This window comes from Heloderma suspectum, chromosome 8 (genome assembly GCF_057233095.1).
Source record: "Heloderma suspectum isolate Gila_16-S chromosome 8, 16-S_ref, whole genome shotgun sequence".
Classification (NCBI taxonomy): domain Eukaryota; kingdom Metazoa; phylum Chordata; class Lepidosauria; order Squamata; family Helodermatidae; genus Heloderma; species Heloderma suspectum.
Window position 1 is genome coordinate 3,882,462 of NC_139465.1, and position 22,940 is coordinate 3,905,401.

Below are 22,940 nucleotides of genomic sequence, written 5' to 3' on the forward strand. Positions count from 1 at the left end.
ACCGGACTCCGCCCTCCTCCGGCCCGCATGACGGCACTGCGCACGCGCGCCCTGGGCTGCCTCGCGCCGCGGCCGGAAGCGTCCGGGTTGGGAAGGCTCCTCCCCCTCCCCCTCCCCCTCCCCCTCCCCCTCCCCCTCCCCCCCTCCGAGAGGCGCCTCCGCGGTGCCTCCCCGCATGAGGAGAGCGAGGAGCGCCATCTTCCGGCGCGCTCTGGTTGGCTGAGAGCGAGGCGAGGCTGGCGCCGATTGGGCAGGGCTGCGGCGGCCGGCCAATCCCGGGGGGGGCTGCGCGCGCGGGGGCGTTGCGGGGAGGGCCGCGGCCCTGCCCGGCGCGGCGCGGCGCGGCGGCTCCCGCGGGATCGCAGCTGGGGAGGCCGCGGCGCCGGCCAGGCTCGGGCCCCGCTCGGCTGCCCTCTGGCGCCCGCGCCCTCATGGCGGCAGGCGAGAAGCCCGCGGCTGCCGTGACCTGCGCGGCCCCCGTCAACATCGCCGTCGTCAAGTACTGTGAGTGCCCGCCGCGCTCCGGGCCGGGGCGGCTTCCCCGTGCGCCGCGCCGCGCTCGCGATGCCGGGGCGGCGAGCGCGGGAGGCGAAGCGGCGGCGGGGCGCGGGGGCGCCGGGCGGAGGCCGCGCCGCCGCCTCGCGCGCCGCACCCCCCCGCGCTCGGGAGCTGCGCGGGCTCCGCACCTGCTCCCTGGCGCGCCGCGGCCCCTCGCAGACGCGTTGCAATCGCCTCAGCGCGGCGTTGTTGGCCGCGCTCGTGGCCGCCGCCGCCGCCGCCGCAGGGCCCTTGCGCGTGTACAAGCGCCGCGTACCTAAATCGTTGGCGAACAAATGGGTTGAAAGTTTGATTCTCGGCTTATTTATTTATTTATTTGTTTGTTTGTTGCATTTATACCCCGCCTTTTTTCCTCTTGCAAGGAACCCCAGGCGGCTTACGTTCTCCTCCTCCTCTCCATTGTATCCTCACAACAACAACCCTGTGAGGTAGGTTGGGCTGAGAGTCCGTGACTGGCCCAAAGTCGCCCAGCGAGCTTCCATGGCCGAGTGGGGGCTAGAACCCGGATCTCCCGGCTCCCAGTCCAGCACTCTCGCCACCACACTACACTGGCAGTTGACTGGAGTATTTTTGGGGTTAGGGCATGTTTCATGGTGTGGTTGTTTGATACTTTGCTGCTGCTGCAGTCCGTCTTGTCTTGTCTTGTCTTGTCGTTAGCTGCTTCGGGCTTCCCTTTGGAGAGAGAAAAAAACGAAAGGTTCCTCCGGTGCAAGCACGGGGTCATTACTGACCATTAGAGAGAAAAGCAGGATATAAGCAAACAGGGACATAATATTCGTGTGCCGCCCCATATCTAGAGCAGATTTCGGAGCGGTGGAACGCGGGAGATGAAACAGTGATAGGACGGAAGGGTGAAAACGCCAGATTGAAATCACGCTGACTTAAAAACGCTCCCTCGTTCTTTGCATCCCCTCCTGTGTTCAAGAGATGGGTGGATTCTGCATTTATTAAGTGACACAGTGTTTGGGTCAGAAGTCTGTCTCTTTTTAAACACTTTGAAATTATTTCAGCGTGGCATTTTTAGATCCTTTGTCGTGGCTGCTGTTCACCGCTCCAAGGACTTTGGGTGAGGAGCGGTATACAAATGCTGCATAAATAAATAATAAATAAATAATAAGCCCTGAATTGAAAGTTTGATTATAAATTGATTGCAGTATTTTTATTCTTAGGGCATGTTTCATAGTGTTGTTGTTTGATACTTTGTTGCTGCTGCATTCCATATTATGTTGTTGTTAGCTGCTTTGGGCTTCCTTTTGGAGAGAAAAGCAGGATATAAATAAACAAGAACATAAGAAGAGCCCTGCTGGATCAGACCAAGGGTTCATCTAGTCCAGCATTCTGTTCACACAGTGGACAACCAGCTGCCCATGGGAAACCCACAAGCAGGACATGAGTGCAACAGCACCCTTCTGCCTATGTTCCCCAGCAACTTGTGTACATAGGCATAGTGCCTCTGATAGTGGAGGTAGCATTACAGCCATTGGGACGAGTAGCCACTGATAGCCTTCTCCACGAATGTGTCCAATCCCCTTTTAAAGCCATCCACCTTGGTGGCCATCACTACATAGACGAGGTCGTGATGATATCCACAAAATCTGGAGGGCACCAAGTTGGGGAACAATGTTTATTTATTATTTGTTTACTGTACTTTTAAACCGCCTGTTCATCTAAGATCCTTGGGCAGCATTCAATACATTAAAAACAGAAAATGTGAAGTTTAAAACAAAGAATAAAAAGAGTGCAGAATAAAACCAAGAGAAACCCAGCAGCAAAGAATAAAATCATTTCAGCATATAAAACTAAATTAAAACCAGGAGCAGAATAAAGTACTAAAAACACTAAAGAAAAGTTCTTAAAATGCCCAGGAGAATAAAAAGATAGGCACCAGGTTTTAGACCCTGGACTTTATGGTCTGATGGGGTCCCTCTTTAGATGGCCACGTGTGTTACTTCAGTTGTGAAGCATTCAGTTAAAGTTTCTCTTCTGCCCCCCGTGCTTTGCAACGGCTTCCACGCTCCTGATATATTAGAGTGAAAAGAAAAGACAATTTGCCCATCCTGTGTTTTTTTTTTAAGTACTTCTCTGAGCATGTGCAGTTTCTTATTTTGAACTCACTTAGATCATGGCAACATCAGGACTGCAAGAATAAAATGGCATTTGCTTCTGCTGCCTTGTTGCTCATTATATGTACTTGGGGATAAGCACTGTGTCGTACTAGAAAGCTATAAAGTATTTTAAAAATAAAAATAATGAATCTGGCATCTCTGATCATTTTCATGCTCAGCTGCCCCCCAAAATAAAATGCTTTTAAGAATAAGAATAACAAAAGGATGCTGTGATAGCCAGTGTCAGTCCTGGTGGGCCCAGCATGACCACAACAGCCCTGGTGCTGAGTTTGGGCCTGTCTGCAGCTGCCCCATCACTTGCCACAATCCAGGTGGTCATTGGGAGAGTGGGGCTGGGCTTCAGGGCTACACAATTTGGCAGAAATTAAAACTCTATTTGCAGATGAGTCACCTTGTACGAGAGGTGTAGATTAAAAGGAGCCGGAAAGAAAGATCCCCTCCTTTTCCTTCCTCCTCAGGTGCCCCTAAAAAATCACAAGAGCATCTTGAAACAAAGCAGTATTCCCCTGTGTGGCTTCTTTCAAGGGCAGGTTTTGGTGCAGGCATGCAAACTCTTGAGTTGTGCAATCTAACTCTAAGGCTGTTCTGATCATCCATCAAAACTAATTGTATGTTCTACATGATGTGTCATAGCTTTTAAATTAAACATTAAATTAAAAATATGGTAATCGTGGAAGGAACAGTATGCCTCTGCCTGCCAGTCGCCGGGGAACCCGAGTGGGAAGTTTCTGTTGCACTCACGACCTGTCTGTGGGCTTCCCTCTGGGGAGCTGGTTGGCCATTGCGCAAACAGAAAGTTGGACTAGAGAGGCCTTTGGTTTGGGCTAGCAGGGCCCTTCTTACGTTAATATCCCTGTAGTGACCTCTGCAGGCCTCAAGAAAAAACATTTGGAGGCAAGCGGTTACTCTCCAGTTGTGAAATTTCATACTGGGGAAAACAAAGATGGAGTGGTTCAGAGATGTAAAAACGTATATTTCCAAAATAATATTTAAAAATTGAATTGCTTTAGAAATACTTTTTTATAATATAGCCTGCTTTTGTAAATTCAAGGAACAAAATATTAATATGATTAGGCTGCAATTCTATGCACTTTCCTGGGAGTAAGTTCCATTGAACTCAATACACCTTGCTTCTGAATACACATATACAGAGAGGGCCTTTTCGGTGGCAGCCCCCCCCCCCCCCAGTGAAGTCCACCAAGCTCCAACATTGTCATCCTTTTGGCACCAGGTTAAGACTTCTACATTTAACAGCTTATGATAACGCTTTTTAATGCATTCTGGAATGCTTAGTGTTGATTGTTTTTAATTGTTTTGTATGTAATAGTTTTATATTACGTTTTATATTGTATTTTTAAGGTTTTAATCTTCTGTAAACTGCCCAGAGAGCTTTGGCTATTGGGTGGCATAATTTATTATTACTTTTATTGTTGTTAATCATCATCATAATAATATAGGATTGTGGGCTGCACATTCTAAAGGAATAAGGCTGCAATTCTGTACATGTTTATTTTGGAGCAAGCTGCATAGAGCATAGTAGGACTTGTTTGCTGAGGCAATATGCGTAGGATCAGGACATTAGAGGAACAGAGAGTTTTATAATTTTTAATGAAATGTGTATCCTATCTGTGCATGACAGATAGCATTCAACATGGCTAGCAACAATATATCATCAGATTTTAAAACCCTATAATTAACTTAAAATTAATAATTAAAACATAAAAGCCAATCAATTAAAATAATTATGGTATTTACATAAATGATTATTTATCCTGAATGATTTCATGCCTTTATTTTTGTAAAGGAAAAGCCAAACAAATTCTGCATTTCAAACAAAATATTTACACAGGAGCAAGATGCATAAATGTGTTCCTCGTTTGTTGTCTTTGTATACTAGTTTTGTTTGGTGTGTGTGTATTTCCAGGACATCCACCTACATTGTCCCAGGAGGACTGATTGGTAGAAACTGAAGAATGGACCAAGCATAGCACACAGACCCCCTAGTCCTGAATGCAGAGAGCACAATCCAGCCAAAAGCAGGCAATTTTACTCCCCTTTGATTTCTGTGGGAAAATTAAACATGTGCCTTTGGCTGGTTTTGCACATTGTTTGAAATCATTGTAAATCATTGGGATTTACTTCCAAATAATTTGTTTAGTGTGATACAACCTACATCCAACTCCTAAACACACAAACCTGGTTCTCATATAATACTAAGCCATGGTTTATTAAAATCTGGTTTGTTGTTGTGTTCAGACCCATCTCTGCAAACAAACCAAAGTTTGTTAACAGCTGCAAAGCACAAACAGAAGCTATAGTTTATTGTTGGCTTACGGAGTCTAGGTTGCTTAAGCCATGGCTCGTCGTGGTGTCTGAATCCAGACCTGTGGCTTGTCCCTGGCTTTTTTTGTGCTGCTGTCTCCCCTGAAACAGATGCCTGGCAAGAACAGCCTGAAAACAAAACTGCCCCAAAATGGGCAGGAGAGAAACAAACCAGAAATAAGCCACAGTTTGTGCAGGACCATAGCCCAGTGGTTGAACATATGCGTTGAGTGCAGAAGGTTCCAAGTTCGATCCCCAGCAGTATCTCAAGGGAGAGCAAGAAAAACTCATGGGAGAGGCTTTGCTGCCAGTCAGTGTCAACAATACTGGGCTAAACGGACCTTAGTCCAAGATGACTTAGTCTAAGTCTGCTTCTGATGTTCCTAACATAAACCATGGCTTAGCATTATGTGGAAACACAATGACAGTGGCCCGGTTCAGATGGACATAACCTGGCCCATTAATACACCATGTGGCCCTTCCTACCTTCTCTGCATGCCACAATTCAACACTTTCTGGGTTAATTAATCAGTTTCCCATCATCCCCCCGCCCCTTCCAGTAGCTTCTCTCGCAGTTATAATTTAGTCCCACCAGTTGGCAACAGCTGGGTGGACTATTGAGCCACTGACCTGCTGAGGGTTGCAGAAAAGGGACCTAACAGTGGAGCGTTCTGGGTCTCCCCCCCCCCCCCCGCGTTCAAACAATGTCGTTCTTCACTCAGGGGGAAAACGCGATGAAGAGCTGATCTTGCCTATAAATTCTTCCCTCAGTGTCACATTGCACCAAGATCAGGTTAGTACCAGATTGTCAACAATGTCTTGCTTTGTTTGAGATTATACAAGTTGCGTTGTTGGTTGTGGGACCAGGGGTCACAGGGTGGAGGCTTTGCAAGGAGAAATCCAAACCCATGTAGATGTTCTTTAGAAATCTGAACCGACTGACAGTTCTGGGAAGGATGTGGTGACTGGTGAAGCCAAACCTGCAAAATCTTTTTTTCATTTTTTGAAAAAGCAGGGGGCTGGAGCCAGTCTCCATGATCTGAGGCATGGTTACCTTCACATAGATTCCTAAGGAACCATGGAACAAGCACTTGCCCGTGCCCCAGTGATGGCGGGGGATTTTTGTTTTTCTGGAATCTGCAACTAAGATCACAGCTATGGATCTCTTCATAGTTGTTGTTATCCCATAACCTGCCTAGGTATTGAAATCGTCCTGAGACCATTCTCCATGTTACTCCACCCAAGCAATTTAGTGAGCTTTTGAGTGAATATTTTAATTTAGAGTTAGATGCTGGGGCACCCTATTTGAATTTCGGGTTAGATGCAGTGTTATCCATTTCTGTTACCTGCTTTTTAAATTGCAAATATTTATTTAGTGGCTTGGCTCTTCACATTTCTGTTTTATGCAGTTTTTAAGCCTGTTGTACTGTTTAATTTATTGTATTGCTGTATTTTAAATAGGGTTGACTGAAAATCTTGCCACTTCAAGAGCTTTATCTGTTTCAAAAGCACCTTATAAATTCTCTCAGTAATAAATAAGTAGCCTGAAAAGACTCAGTTGCTTAACAGGGCACATCCACGCATGTTTACTCAGAGGCAAACCCCACTATGCTAAGTGGCGCTTACTGCCATGCCAGTGTGCGCCAAGCTGCAGTCTGAGACTGTGATCCTATCCAGACTTACCTGGGAGTAAGTCGCGTGGAGCGTAGAGGGGACTTACTTCTGACTAAACATGTATAGGATTGCATTGCCCATCTCTCAAGTTAGAGGTCAGCAAAGAAGGTCTCAGGTGGCTGTTTGTGACTTTGGGATCGGTTGTTCTGTGACAGCTCAAAACCATCACCACAGCAGCCATCAGCCCGAACTTCACGGAGGACCGCCTCTGGCTAAATGGGGAGGAAGCTGATGTTGGACACCCACGTCTCCAGTCGTGCCTACAGGAGAGTGAGTGGAAGGCAGCACTGGGGAGCAAAGCTGGGAAGGATACACCTGGATTCTAGTACTCCACTTTTGGAAGGTGTTAGGGGCAGAGGAAACATGGCATCCAAAAACCCTATGTTGATTGTTTTCTGATGGAAGATGGGAGAACAGCTCTTCACTCCTTCTGCTGAGTGTAAGGCAGGGTTGCAGCATCTCTGGCCCCCCGCCTGGGGGCCAAATCTGGCTCTCAAGGGTTCCCTAGAGGGCCACCCTCTGTTCCCTTGGCCCCATCTACCAATCACTTAATGGTTTCCTGGCTTTTGTGCAGTCCTGTCCCCCCCCCCCTTCTAAAAGGTTGAAATGTCTTTCCTAAAGCTTAGTTACTGACAGTAAGAGTCTAAGCTAAAATATGCTGGTATTTTTTGGCCCCACCCACCATGGAACACAGCCCCTGGGTGCTTTTCTGAAATTAGATTCAGCCCTCAGGGTGAAAGAGGCTCTGCGCCCCTGGTGTAGGGTGAGAAGCCATGGGTTTGATCTCAAGGCGGGCAAGTTTGGGACACCCCCTGTGTGACAAACGCCAGAGGGATGTTTGGGGGCTGCGCTACATTCTACAGCGTGGCTGCAAATGCTGGTACTGGGCACACAGTGGAATCTTCCATCATGTGAGCCCCCACCTGCTGCATCAAGTGGTCCAGTCCAGTCACAAGTCTGCCACCTCAAAGGCAGTTAGCCTTGCATTTCTTTCAGTGCAGTGTTTTCCTCTGTCTCCAGGGCTGCATCATTTCCTGTGCTAACGTCCTCTCTCTCTTTCTCTCTCACCCGCAGTGCGCCGTCTGGCTCGGAAGCACTGTAGTGGTGGCGACAGCAGTGGCAACCCCACTCCCCTCAGCCTGGCCTACAAGGTCCACATCGCCTCGGAGAACAACTTCCCCACCGCGGCTGGGTTGGCCTCTTCCGCGGCCGGCTACGCCTGTCTGGGTGAGTGGGGGGGCAGGCGCTGGCTCCTGGCTGACCCGCCAACGGTGGCTTCTTGACTCCGCCATCTTCCTGTTCAAAATGGCGCCTGTGACTAGGAGCAGAGGTTGAGACGGGAATGGGCAGGTTCAGGGGAACCCTGGAGGAAGCACTGGCTTCTGATCAGGACCATCATGGGCAGAGGACTTTGCAGAATTATTGTTATTGTTATTATTTATTACATTTCTCTACCACCCCATAGCCAAAGCTGTCTGGGCGGTTTACAGAAGTTAAAACATTAAATACAATATAACAAGTTCAGAAGCCAGAAAGGCATCACGTGTACTGAAATGTGAGGATAGATGAGTGGGATCTACAACAAAATGTTGCCCTCTTCCAGGATTACTCCATTACATTTGCAGCTTTCCCCCAACCTGGTGTCTGCCAGATGTTTTGGACTGCAACTCCCAGCATACTTGTCCATTGGCCATGTTGGCTGTTGCTGATGGGAGTTGAAGTCCAAAACACCTGGAGGGCACCAGCTTGAGGAAGGCTGTATTAGGACGTAAGAGAGCCATGCTGGGTCAGACCTCTCTAGTCCAGTTTTCCGTTTGCATGGTGGCCAAGCAGATCCCCTCACTCTTTCTCGGCATAACCTACCCTGCAGAGTTGTTGTTGTGAGGATGAAATGGGTGGTGGGAGAGACGTGTGTGCTGCGCCAAACTTCTTGGAAGGCTGGAGATACAAATATTTAATGAAATAAATAGGATGGAAGGAAAGGAATGCCCCCTCGTTCAGTTCTGGCTGTCCAAACGCCCTGCCCTGGACGCCCAAGCAGCATTTCTCTCCACCTCCCCTGCAAAGGGCTCTTTCGGAGCGTTCTGTGTTTGGGAGCATGAACTTGCTTGGCTGCTGCCCTGCCTTGTCAGCATCCAGCGCCTCACGCCAGGCTGAGGGAGGCTGGGATGGCCGTCTGTGGCAGCACACAGCTTGATGACATCACTGCTCAGCCGCCATCTTAAAGCAGGCGAACCTGGCCAAGCAAGCGCTCCTGCATGTGCAGCGAGCCTGGGGTGGCCGAAACAACAGCAGCAGCAGAGGCAGAGGTGGGAGGCTTGTGGGGAAATAGTGAGGGGAAACCCCAGAAAATATTGAACCCACCCATCCTGTTTTTTTCCAAAAAGCCCTGGGGGGGGGGGGGACTTAAAAAAAAATCCTCCCCCCGCCCCCACATTTTTTCTGAGTTTTTCTTAATTTTTCTGTTGTTTTACCAGGCTTTCACATATTTATTATTTATTATTTTATTATATTTATTTATATCCCGCCTTTTCCCCAATACTGGGACTCAAAGCGGCCTTACAACGTTAAAACTTCTACAATTAAAACCGATGAATAGAAATACAACTGTACAAAAGTTAAAAATGTAATTAAATCATCAATATTAAAATTGTAAAAATATTAGAACATTAAAAGACTAAAAGATCTGCAGTAGAGGGATAAAGCAAGTTGATAATAATAATAATAGCAGTCGCCGTTTTCTGTAGTGCTTCCTGAGTATTCATAGCTCTCTGCGAACATTGTCTCAGCAGTTCTTAAAACAACCCTGTAAGGTGGGTTAGTATTCTAACTTCTTTTTGCTATTTTTATTGCCGCTGATGGTCCTCATCCACCCTTCCTCCGAGGGGTCGTAGACAGCCTCCTCCCAACCGTATCCTCACAACAACCCTTTGAGTTAGCTCAGGTGGACAGGGAGTGACTAGCCCCAGTGAGCTTCATGGCTGTGCAGGGATTTGAACTCAAGTCTCCCTGCAGTCCTAGCCTGGCACCCTAACCCAGGCATGGGCAATGTGTGGCCAATCAGATGTTTTGGCCTGCAACTCCCATCAGCCCTCACCATTGGCTATGCCAGGGGTGTTGAACCTTGACAGCCTGAAGCCTGGCTTCCCTTTCAGAGGAGCTCTTGGGGGCTGCATGCCAGGGGTGGGTGGGGCCTAAGTCAAAGGGGCGGAGCCGAAAGCAAAGGGGTGGACCCAACATGACGCAAATGCCGGCGTATTTCAGCTTCAAGCTCTTGCTGCCAATAACTAAGCTTTAGGAGAGGCCGTTCAGCCTTTTAGAATGGGGGAAAAACATGCTGGAGGAAAGGCGGTGTGGCCATTTGTGGAACCCCAGGAGGGCTGGATTTGGCCTGCTGGGGGGCCAGGGTTTGAACACACTGGGCTACGCGGGCCATGTCCGCTGGGAGCTGAGGCCAAAACATCTGGAGGGCCTCAAGTTGCCCACCCTTGGCCCTGACCTCTGCACCACACTGCAGACTCCCATGGCTAAAGTGAGCTCCGCTGGGGACTTCCTGGCAAATCTTTTTTCTTCCATTCCTGCCTCTTCCGCGTCCTTATCTCTGTGTCTTGGGAAGGCCCGGCTGTGCTGAAGCCGCCCCTCAGATCTCCAGGCCTGATCCCACCCTCTTCTCTATGCCACCACAGTCTACACACTGGCCAGGCTGTATGGCGTGGAAGGGGAGCTCTCCGAAGTGGCTCGCCAGGGCTCGGGCAGCGCTTGCCGGAGCATGTTCGGGGGCTTCGTGCAGTGGATCATGGGGGAGAACGCCGATGGCAAGGACAGTGTTGCCCAGCAGGTGGCGCCGGAGACGCACTGGCCCGAGTTGAGGGTCTTGATCCTGGTGGTGAGTGAGGGGGCTGGGCGGGGAGGTGGGCACCGTGGAAGGGACACAGGGTTTGCAGTGTTGCAAAGGATTCTTGAATTTGGGCAGTGCTGAAAGAGAGCCTCCTGGAGCAGTCCTCCATAGCCTGGGGTCCTCCAGCTGGCTGGGGGATTATGGGAGTTGCAGTCCAACACATCTGGAGCATCCCAGGTTACGGAGGACTGTGCTAGCAAGAAGAGGCTCTGCAAGACCCTTCCTGCAGGACCCTGATGTGATCTCCTCCTCGGCAGGTGAGCGCAGAGAAGAAGCCTGTGGGCAGCACGGCTGGCATGCAGTCCAGCGTGAGGACCAGCCTCCTGCTGAAGGTAAGGGGCAGTGCTGCCCTCTTCTGGCAGCACCACGCAGCGTCTCAACGCGGATTTCCTGCCACCTTGCCATAGGGCTGGTGGACTGGGGGAATTCCGCGTCTCCGGTAGGTAATTCTCTTTTGGTGGGCAGCTCCTTTGCACCGTCTCTTCTGAGACTGCTCCTTCCCTCTGACTGTGAATGCCTCCCCTGTGGTGATGTTCCCATAAGGAGGATGGTGTTAGGTTCTGCCTAACAACTCCTTTTGTATGCTCTAGGTCATTTCCCACCACCACCTGGTGTCCTCCAGATGTTTTGGACTTCAACCCCTGTTGATCCCACCCTCTTCTCTATGCCACCACAGTCTACACACTGGCCAGGAATCCTGGGAGATGTAGTCTAAAACATCTGGAGGGCACCAAGTTGGGGAAGGCTGCTCTTAGCTATTTGGAATCCAAGCCATTTAGGGCTTTTAATAACCAGCACTTTGAATTGTGTCCAGAAGTGTATTGATAACCCATACAGATTTATTTTATTTATTTATCTTAAAATTTTCTTGGCCACCTTTCAGGGCAGAAGCCCTGCCAAGGTGGCTCACAGCAATAAAATACATAAAAACAGTTAAAATATTAAAAGTGATAAAAATAGAAACACAATAAGATAACAAATAAAAGCAACAATACAAGCCTAAAACAGGCATCCAGTGTTCTCACAGCAATGTCCTCACGATGTGTGATCCACCGTGCGTCAACCGCCTCCCTTTCCTCTTCCAGCACCGGGCCAAGGCCGTGGTTCCAGAACGCATGGCCCAGATGATCCAGCATGTCCAACAGCGGGACTTTGAGGCCTTTGGCGAGCTCACCATGAAGGAGAGCAACCAGTTCCATGCCACCTGTCTGGACACTTTCCCGCCCATCTTCTACCTCAGCGACATCTCCAAGCAAGTCATTGCCTTGGTGCACCGCTTCAATGCGCACCATGGCAAAACCAAGGTTGGATGGCCCTGCCACAGTGCTCTGGGTGTGGGTGGACAGTGGCCTCCCAGGACAGGGATGTGAATGCTTGCTTTGCAAGGGAAGCGTTGATATAATTATTATAATAATTATTATTAATCATGAATATGTATTTTATTTATTAATTTATTATTACATTTATATACCACCTTTTTTCCTCTTGCAAGGAACCCAGGGCGGCTTACATGGTATTCTGCCTCTCCTTTTTTATCCTCACAACAACCCTGTGAGGTCATTTAGGCTAAGAGTCAGTGACTGGCCCAAAGTTACCCAGTGAGCTTCATGGCCAAGTGGGGGCTAGAACCCAGATCTCCCAAGTCCCAGTCCAACACTCTAACCATTAATTATTTTCTTATTTATTTATTATTCGCCCATGGAAGATCCGCTAGGTTTGTACACCTTCTGATCAGATTTCTCTGAAAAAAATGACTGGATCTGTACATTCACCCTGCAGCTCTTATTTAAACTTCAAGTCAGGGTCTACAAAGTGGAGCCCTCCATTAATCCGCTATGTATCCTGTTTTGGGGTCAGGAATAGTTTTTGCAAGGACACTCCAGTCCTTCCCCCCTGCCTGTGACACCCTCGGCAACAGGCATAAGGGGGATAGTTGCCCTTTTGATTAAATGGGGTGCTTTTCTGACCTCTGAGCTTGATTGCAGGTGGCCTATACTTTTGACGCTGGCCCAAACGCAGTTCTCTTCATGCTGGACGACACGGTGGATGAGTTTGTGGAAGTGGTGAAACGCAGCTTTCCTCCAGAGAAGAACAGGGGCCAGTAAGTGAGCCCAGTAATTTATCTTCTGCTTATCGTGTCATCATTGTACCAGGAGGTGGGGCTCTCACACTGGCCAAAAAACCAGGAGGTAGATCTCAGATGCTTGCTGAAGGAAAACGATGCTTATTTACAAACGCGGTCCAATGCTTAAAATTATTACTACACCTAATGTATTTTGCATTAAGCAGTGAGTTTCTAGGGCAGGGGTGGGCAATTTGTGGCCCTCCATTTGTTTTGGCCTACAATGCCCATCAGCCGTAGCCAGCATAGCCAGTGGTGAGAGATTATGGGAGTTGTAGGCTAAAACGTCTTACCCACTAAGACTTAAGTGACGGCTCCATGACGGAGAGCTGTCTTCTTCCAAACTCATTAGCAGCCTACCCCAACTTGGTGCCCTGCAGGTGTTTTGGATGGACTATGGGCCATGCTGGCTGGGCTGATGGAAGTTGAAGTGCAAAACATCTGGAGGGTACCAGGTTGGGAAAGGCTGCATTAAGTATGGTAGCACTAGTAAAAAATTGGGAGTGCCTTTTTTGTTCATTTATCACTTACACTCTCCTTTTCCATTAAAACTGTCAGTAACCAAAGTGGCTTGCAGTTGAAAATAATGCAATTTAACAAATCCAAAACCAATAAAACCACACATTTGTTCATAGTTAAACCAATAAGAGACAGCAATGCTAAAACTTTAGCGGAGACATCCTAGATCAGCAGGTCAATGACAGCATCATTTCCTACTGCTTGACTGCTGTCTGATCCTCCTTTCTGGTGTGATGGTTATTTATAAGACAATCTGAGATAGGTATTGGACAAATTCCAGCAGACACTGGTAATGGTTAGCAATATTTATCAATCTTAAAAGACTTTCAGTTTTTATGAACATTAACCACAAAGCTAAAAATACACTAATATCCCTGTAACCTTTAATAACCTCTAGTAACTAAAAAAAAAAAAGATATTGTAGAGCTGGAAAAGGTGCAGAAAAGGGCAACTAAAATTATCAAGGGGCTGGAGCATCTCCCCTATGAAAGAAGGTTACAAAAGCTGGGATTGTTTGCTTGGAAAAAGGAGGGTAAGGGGAGACATGATAGAGGTCTACAAAACTATGCATGGTGGAGAGAATGTGGAGAGGGAGACATTTCTCAAAATACTAGAACGCAAAGGGGTCATCCTGTAAAGCTGATTGGTGGGAGATTCAGGACAGCTAAAAGGAAGGACTTCTTCACACAGCGCAGAGTTAAACTGTGGAACTCGCTACCACAAGATGTAGTGATGGCCCCCAATTTGGATGTCTTTAAAAGAGGGTTGGACAAATTCCTGGAGAAAAAGGCTATTGATGGCTACTAGTCCTGATGGCTATGTGCTCCCTCCAGAACCAGAGGCAGTGAGTCTCTGTACACCAATTGCTGGGGAACCTGGCTGGGAGGGTGTTGTTGCATTCATGCCCTGCTTGTGGGCTCCTGGTTGACAACTGGTTGGCCACTGTGGGAACAGAATGCTGGAGTAGATGGACCATTGGCCTGATCCAGCAGGGCTCGTCTTCTGTTCTTAACCCTTTAACTAGTGTAATAGCTCACTTTCTGGCTCTCCTTGCCATTGGAGATCTGGATTTTGTTCTTTAAGACACCTGGTGACCTGTGTCTTTGTCTGTCTCATTCTTTAGCTGCAGGCCTCCTGATCCACCTGCTCTTCATGGCCATTCTGTCCCACGTCATTCTTTCCACATCCAGTTTTTCACTGTCCGCAGTCCTCTCCAAAACCAGTTCCTTCCCAGTCCTATTGGCCAACTCAGCTCCCTCCTCACCCGGTCCAGCTTAACTCTCCTCCCTCCTTCCAGCCACCCCTTAACTGTCTCACCTGTCCATCCTCCTCCTTTCCAACATCCCATTATTGTAGTGCTTGCCACACTGGCCCACCCACCAGGAGTGTTGGTGGAGGATGGTAGGGTGAGGGCCCACCATGGTGCAGACTACTAATGGGAACCCCCATTCCCTCCATCCTGGATGTGGCAAGCTCACAGCCAGTGTGCCGGCCTGGTCTTGATGCCACATCCCCAAGATGCCTTAAGGGGAAACCCACCATGGGGGAGTGGGGAGCTCAGTCCCACTCCCCCGTTTGTTTGTTTGTTGGGTGGGGGATATTGGGGACAAACCTGGAACCTGCTGCCTACAAAGTTGGTGTCGTCTGCTTGCAGTGTTGCGAAGCCTTCACCATCTACTGAAAGGTGGAAAGAGAGGGAGCCCGGAGGATCCCCCCTGGGAGGGAGTTCCTTGATGGTGGTGCTGCCACTGAGCGGCTCTTACACCCACCTGCCCAATGACCCTGAGCCTCCATCTCACCCCTCTGCTTAGATTCCTGAAAGGCTTGCCAGTGGAGGCAGCCACGCCATCGGAGGAACTGCTCTCAGCGGTGGTGAGGGATCCCGCACCAGGAGCGATCCAGTACTTGCTGCTCACCAAGGTATGGAATTTGGCAGCGTCCGTTCTGCGTCCCGGGCGCTAGGCAAAGCTGTGGCTTGCTTCGCGGAACAGGCGTGACTTTGCTCACAGTGCAGCAGCCCAAGTTGCTCCTACGCTGTCCCCGTGCTTCTGTGTCTTTGCCGCCCCTCTTAACACCTGCCGCCTCTTTGTCCGCTTTGGGCTCACAGGCACCCAGTTTCAGTGGGGCGGTGAATCCGCTCCGGGTTTCGGTCAGAACCAGTCAGACCTCCAAAGGAGCTCTCCAAGGTGCTTTGCAGGCGTCTTTGCTCCACACCTTGGATCGCTCCCTTGGAGGCCTGACTCGTTCTGATACAAACCCAGAGCAGATTCACCACCCCACTGACATCAGCCTCTGCTGCAGGCACGTCTTTGAAATTTGGCCCGCGAACCTGAGGTTCTACATGCCTGGAATAGGCCAGTTTCCATCTTCTAGCCTTGCCCATGCAGGAGCTGAGAGGCCAGCAGGCGGCACAGGGCGAGGTGGGCTTCCTCTACCTCCCAGCCTAAGCCCAGCTTCAGTTGTTGGAGGGAGGGGAGGCTGTTTCTCGGGAAGCTCTTTCCACTCCCTGCTCCACAGGTGGCTCTGGCTGAGAGTGTTTTTGCAATCCTGGTGTTCCCCTGCCCTGCATCACATCCCAGCATGGTGCTAGGCCCACTTGCAAAGAAGCGGGGCGGCATTGCACCCCTTTTCGAGGAGTGGCCTTTCCCACGGGTGGAACTAAGAACAAAGCCTGTCTTCCTCTCCTCCTTTTCTTTTCTTTTCTTTCTGTCTGTCTGTCTGTCTGTCTCTCCCTCTCCCTCTCCCTCTCTCTCCCTCTCTCCCCCTCTCTCTCCCTCTCTCCCCCTCTCTCTCCCAGATGCTTCAAAGGCAGATGCTTCCCTCAGCCTGTGAAGAAACTGTAGGCTGTACTCTGTCAGGCCTGGAGTGTGAGGGGAAATCACCGCCAGTTGTTATAAAAGCCAGATGATTAAAATCTGCACACACTTGCACATTATTGAACAATAGTATTGAAATGGCGTGGGATCACGCCATTGCCTCTTTGCCTTCTTGGATCAGCCTTCCATTCTCTGGTGTTCTCCAGAGGTCTTGCACTACAATGCCAATCATCCCCAGCCAGCACAGGCTTGGCTGGGGATGGTGGGAATTATAGTCCAGGGCCATAGCTCAATTACAGGCATGCAGAAAGCTCCGGGTTCACTTCCTAGTATCTCGAGGTAGGGCTGGAAAAAATCCTGCCTGAAACCCTGGAGAGCCATTGCTGGCCAACAGTGTTGATAATACTGGGCTACATGGACCAAGTGACTCAGTACAAGGCAGCTTCCTATGTGACATCTGGGGGGTGTCAGGTCGCCAAAGGTTGTTTTATGTGGAACATGTCTCTGTCTCAGCAGAAGCCATTACTGTGATTCTCCCAGCAACTATCCAGTTATTTATTACTATCATTATTTACAGTATTTGTATACCGTTCCACATTCAAAGACCTCGGAGCGGTGAACAGCAGACATTTATTTATTTATACATCTTTATTTATTCATACATGTTTTCATTTGCAACACAACAGTAACAACAGCAAAGAAAAAGGAAAGCAAAAAAAGGGGAGATTCATATAATAAAACATATCAGTATACAGTCATCACTAACATCTCCCTTGATACAGGGAAAAGAAAGAAAGAAGACAAAAACACACACAGCGGGGGGGGGGGGGGATTAACACTTCCATTTCAAATATATATGCTAATATAAGGGATCCATATATGTAATAAACATCCATACAACTTCGATGGTTGTAGGAGATGTGCTCAAACCTCGCAACGGCAGTAAGAACTTCAGTCCATTGAGTGATGTGTGGTTGCACCCACTGCTAAGGTCAAAACTCGTGTTTTAACACCCCCTCTTTATTTATAGGATGTACATCCCTTCTTTCTGTGGAAGTCTCAAGAGGGTTTCTGCCAAGGGGCTTGGGAGATGTGAGACATGGGTTGCCTGGTGTTTTCAGGTTTGCTTGCTGGGCCACAGAAGGTGGATTGAATTCAAGGGGGTTGTAAAGTCGTGATTTAATTTGTAAAGAGTGAAAAGGCTGATTTAAGTCATGCATTTCACATCCAAGACTCCTGTTGGTCAGCATATTTCAGATGAGAAGGCCTGGAAGGTTTTTTTTTTAAATTTCTCCAGCTTAATTTACTACTCAATACACTCTGTTTAATAGTGCATTTGTCATGTGTCTGTGTCCGTTTCATTTCTGCTCCTTCTCCCCTACTACATCTCTGCTGCCTTGCTCCTTCCCAGGAGAAGAGAAATAGCTAATAATGCAGAACGTGCGCTCATCGCAGCCCATGCATGGGTGGAGATGACTAAGGGCCCATATCTTCCTAGCCTTTCCTAGAATTGTAGAGCTAGGAGGAGCCCAGCGGGTTATTGAGGCCTTGGTGCAAAATTTCCTGCTACAACCAAGGCTGCGTATTCCCTGCACTTGAAAATAACAGTGGCAACAAATCACCTCCATTTTAGATGTGAAGAAAAACTGGATGCTCTAGGTGGATTTGCAAACATGGTGTATCATATTACTAAAGATCGGAAGGGGCAGGGAACTGTACAAGGCATTGAAGCCTTGCCGAGGGGTAATTCTGTGAAGCCCTCCGACCTTGGCTCTTGGGATGTTTGTTTATTTTAAGCATCTCTCTGTAGCCTTCTAAAAAAAATCATTATTTAACAAAAAGTCCTGATGGTGCTGAATTCTGTACTCAGTCTCCCTTCTTGTACTTGGGCACTGAACATGCATAGCTACATACCAGGTTACCCGAAAGATCATCTCCCCCTATCTAGTCCCATTAGACCACTATGATCTTCAGGGGAGGTCTTGCTGTCTGTGCCACATCCTGCAGAGTCCCATCAGGCAGCAACACAGCAAGGGGCCTTCTCTGTGGTGGCGCCCTCCCTCTAGAATGACCTCCCCTCTGTGCCACGTCAGGCACGGTCAACTGTCAGCTTTCAACTATTAAAAATTTAGGGCGCAGTCCTGTGGACTGCATCCTCGCTGCTTGGAGGCTTCTGAGATCCCTGTGCACTGCTGGGCTGAAGCCAGTAGGGCGAGAGGAGCAGTGGAGGTGATCTTTGTCTCCCTGTCCCCCAATCTTTGATTTTTTTCACTAGATGGGCTTTTCAACCCATCTAGCGAGGATGCTTCAGAGTGGAAGGGAAGGGGGATGGTGGAGGCTCGGGATAACGCTTATCCTGGCCTCCCTGGTCTCCTCCCTGCGCACCAGAACACCCCCTTTCCCACTCTTCCCCGGTCAATTTTCCTACCTCGGAGAGGCAGCCAGCACGGTTCTCTCCGCACTGGCTGTGAGGGGTAGGGGTTTGCTCTCTTACTTGTTTACCCTGGCTTTTCCCAACCTTTAACTTTTCTAAATATTGCTGTGCTTTTAGAGTGACACATTGTTTTATAATTTGTTGTGAACCGTTTTGTGATTTTTCAAATGGGAAGAGGTATATAAATATTCTAAAATAAATACAGACAAGTAGAAAACTGTATCTATAGAGGCCTTTCGCAACCTGGGGCCATCCAGACGTGTTGGACTGCAGCTCCCATCATTTCACCCATGTTATCGCAGTAATCTGTACAACATTCCTGTAAAGCAGGCCAGTGGCCTTGCTGGTTGGGGTGATGGGATTTGTAGTCCAACCCATCTGGGGGGCACCAGATTGGGAAAGGCTAACCTGTAGGAACACACATAGGAACCTACCTTATACCAGTTTCAGACTGTCCATTTAGCCCAGAACTGTCGTTCTCTACGGTGTTGGGCATGAAGAGGTCTCCCTTACCATTTGCAACCTGGTTTTTGTTTCCTAACTGGAGATACCAGGCTTGAACCTGGGACCTTCTACACACAAAGCAGGCACTCTACCACTGAGCTAGGGTGTCCTTGATAGAGGCTTGCTAGAACCAGCCTAATGTGTTCTAAAGGGCTAGAAATGACCTGGATTGGGGGTGGGTTGGCATTTGGCTGCATCCTTCTCTTCCTGGCCCCCAGTTCCTCTGCTGTTGCCCCTATGCTCACCCACCCTGGCATGTTGTGGATTCTCTTGTGTCTCTGCCATAGTGATTGACCCACCACAGCTTTTCTATCCAAAACAAAGTATGCAGCGTCATGCTGGCATCGAGGTTGGGCACTTGTTGAGGGCCCCCACCCCAGCAGGGGCTCACTGGCACGAGTCCCCTGAGGGTGCCTTGCCCAAGGGCTCGCAAAATCTGGGAGCCGGCACTGTACACATATCCTCTACTCAAAGTATTCCTTGTCATTGCATCTCCCCTGGTCTGCAGTTCCCTCCTGCCATGTCCTATAGGGACAGGGGCTATTTAGTGCACATTTTGCCAATTAAAAATAGGGTGGGGAAGCCTTGGAAATCTCAGTATTGCCACCATCCCAGTTAATCATTAATACTTCCTTTGCCTGCCTGGCCTCGTAGCAGCTCCAGCCTCCTTTTCAGACCTTGCTCTAACTTTGTTTTCGGGTTTTCTTTCCAGCCAGGCCCGGGACCAGCGGTAGTGGAAGATGCGAACTGTCATCTCCTGGGAGCGGATGGGTTACCCGGAAGTAGCAGCTGAGCCGAGAGCATCCCATCTCTGGGGCTGCCCCGAAGTCCTGCAGCTGTGTCCAGGGGCAGCTTGGAGCAGTGCCCCCAAATGGGTGTCATTTGTGAATAGAACGGGGAGCGGTTGGGCCTACATGGGAATTATGGAAATGACAAATACCTGAGAGTTATTTGCAAAGGGTGTTTTTGCCTTTTATTGGGTGGTAGGGTGTATGTCTGATTATCAGGGACTCCTGTGGGGACAAAAATGTCACAGGAAGCCAGTGTAAGCGTCCTCTCCCACTGTTCCCTTTTGTCTGACTTACTGGGGGCTAGAATTTCCTCCCCTTAGTCCTGGGTCTACCAGTGGTGAACCACTAGCCAATTTTTGTCGGACTGCCTAGTGGTTGCTAGCTTCAGGGATTGCCGATTCTCTAGACCAGGGCTGCAGAACCAGTCCTGGGTGGGCGACCAAATTGCCACCCACTAGGCCCTCTGCCGGTCAGATGACATCAGTGGGCGTGGCCTACTGATGTCATTGCCACCCCCTCCTGTGTTCACTTCATTCGCTGTCCCCATCAGGGGTGGTCAGAGGCACACAAAGGAAGACTCAGCGAGTGGGGGAAGAGGGGCTGCTTTTGCTGGGGCTAGCCAATTCCACCGCCACGCCCATCTCCAATGCCACATCTGGCCTGAGATCATCAGATACCCGAGGAGGCTCCACGGGCTTGAATGGGGAGGCCAGCAGGCTGGAGTAGGTCTGTAGGCCAGTGGTTCTGCACCCCAGCTGCAGACGTTGGTCTCGGCCAGCAAGGCAATCTTGATGATCTTGGGAGCGCATCCACAAGGTCACTCAACAGAGACTAGTCCTGCCTTAAGAGATCTCAAGGGTGTGCTCTTCTTTTGGAAATGTAGTGCACAGCTGTGGGGCACTGTGGCAAAATTTAGCCCTCCCTGTGTTCATTCATTCTCCCTTAGCTAATGTTGTTTTAGGCTGCCCCTGCTAACTTGCTTGGAAACGTTTGGGACTTCTAAAAAAAAAATGCAGTTGAAGGTGACATTTTAAGGTTATCTGGTATTCAGCAAGGCAGAAACCTAAATTACGTTTCCACTCCCTGCACCCCAGTATCTTTAACACCTCTCTAAGTTCTCTTTCTTACCCTGTTGCCCAGTTTCATGTCACTGTCTTCTGCGCGGGTTTCCCTGTGGGGTTTTTCTCTTAAGGTTTCAGTGCCATTGCTCTTGTTTCATTTTTAATGGATGGTTTCAAAGGAAATGAACATAATGTTCTGATTATAGCTTCAGCTATTGGGCAGTATAGAAATTAAATGAATAAAATTCTTCCATCTTCATTGCTCATCTCTTTTATATAGTTATTTTCTGCCTTTTCTCCACCTTCTGAAAAGTTGAAATGCCTCTCCTGGCAGTCAGAGCTGGAGGAAGCAATCCTGTTGTCCCTAGACAGCGCCTGAGGGGCTATAGGATAGCTCGGATTCCACACTCCAAGGTCAGAGACAGCGCTCTGACCTTGGAGGTGGGAATTGGAGATCTGACCCCCTCCCGTGCTCCCTTGCAGCTGGCACGGAAAGAATCAGGTCAAGAACTCAGTGTCAGAAAGGGGGGCACTTCAATGGGCGGGGAGGGGAGGAGACTAGAGAGGGCAGGAGACAAGCTATCCTGAGCCTTTGCTAGGCTCCTTCCTCCCCCTTCGAAACCCCTTTGCTAGATGGGCAAAAAAGCCCATCTAGCAAAAAATGCAAGGCAGCAGGATGGGGAGGTGATCATAGCTTCCACCGTTCCTCCGCCCTGCATTGGATGATCGTAAGCCTCTGCATTTGGGGCTTTTTGATCATTGAGGTCGCAACCCATAGGACTGTGCCCTTAAGCTAAAGCATGCTGGTATTTTTGGCTGCACCCCTTTGGCCTTAAGCCCCACCTACCATTGGAATGCGCCCCCGTGGGGGGCCCCCTCCAGAACGCCTCTGAAATTGAATACGGCCCTTGGGCGGAAAGAGGTTCAGCCTCCATGGCCTATAGAACATGGGCCCAGCTGCGCAGATTCACCAAGGGAAATTAAAGATTCTTTTGTGCTAGGAGAAATCCAGGGTAGGGATAAGAGACTAGAAAGGCTGTAGCATTGTTAGGGCAGGGGATGGGCAGTGAAGGGATGTGCCCTGTGGTGGCAGAATTTAAAGGGGCAGAGTGTGTGTGACAGCAGATGATGTGCTTGGAACGAGTGGAAGAGGGTAAGTGGGATTTTGGAGAAGAAAGGGGACTGGGGACCACTTTCACACACCTGGAGAAGAGCAAAGCAGCAGCCTTGCCTGGGTAGGAGGAATGGAGTTTCCAGTGCCGATTTGAACGCACTGGCCACGTTTTGAGCTTCACATCTTCTCTAGCTGTGTGTTCATGCACTATGTGGGGCTGCTCTGCTGTCTCCTACAATTAGCTCTTTTTTCAGGCCGTTGCTCTTTGAAATGAATGCCAGTCTTGGTCAATCCAGTTCCTGGCAGTTAAGAGGAAGTCTCTCTCTCCTTCTCATACGCTTGCTGCTGACAATTAGCGCCACTTTTTCTTAAGACTCATTGCATAAAATCCAGTCCTTGGGTGCTTCCCGATGGAGAGGGGTCCCCTCCTCCTCTTCTCCCCACCCCCCCCCCCGGCCAGTGTTTCTGACCCTTGATGGGTGTGTCTTTGTGAGTAAATGGCATGTTTTATCCTTTCAAATGATGGAGCATGACTTGTACCCTCCACATGTCGTCATACCTCTCATCCCAACTGATGTTCTATTTCTGAGGTTCCTGGTGCGAAGTCTGGCAATGCCTGTTTAAGGAGGAACTGCTAGGATCTTTTCTGTGTTTGGACAAGCTAGTGTCTTGTTTCTCCTCCACTTCGGGGCTTTATTTATTCTTTCAGGCTGCAATTCTGTGCCCACTTTTCTGGGAGTCGGTCCTATTAATGTAGTGGGACTTGCTTATGAATAAATATGCATAGGATTGTGTTGTAGGTTTGTGCAACCAACTCCTGTGCATTTTTACTTGGAAGCAGGGCTGCAACAATTACACAAGATGCTTTGTTGTTTTCACTGCAGCAGACTAAGGGCGCGATCCTATGCATATGTAGACAGAAAAAAGCCCTACAGCTCCCAGCATTCCCCAGCCAGCATGGCTGGCTGGGATATGCTAGGAGTTGTAGGACTTTTTTCTGT

At 49.1% G+C, this 22,940-nt stretch overlaps 1 protein-coding gene across 2 annotated transcripts; it reads left to right on the plus strand.

The window, feature by feature from the left end:
• Positions 1-301: 301 nt before the first annotated feature.
• On the plus strand, positions 302-21,082 carry MVD (mevalonate diphosphate decarboxylase). Of its 2 annotated transcripts, XM_084812775.1 has the most exons (11): positions 302-504; positions 5,729-5,799; positions 6,836-6,950; positions 7,755-7,907; positions 10,367-10,566; positions 10,836-10,910; positions 11,664-11,882; positions 12,564-12,679; positions 15,031-15,139; positions 17,066-17,127; positions 19,686-21,082. In XM_084812775.1, exons 1-11 carry the CDS (start codon positions 432-434, stop codon positions 19,705-19,707), a joined length of 1,215 nt encoding a protein of 404 aa, XP_084668901.1. In that variant the 5' UTR covers positions 302-431; the 3' UTR covers positions 19,708-21,082. The 2 variants fall into 2 exon arrangements, with proteins under 2 accessions (XP_084668901.1, XP_084668902.1); XM_084812776.1 differs by lacking the exon at positions 17,066-17,127.
• Positions 21,083-22,940: the final 1,858 nt, after the last annotated feature.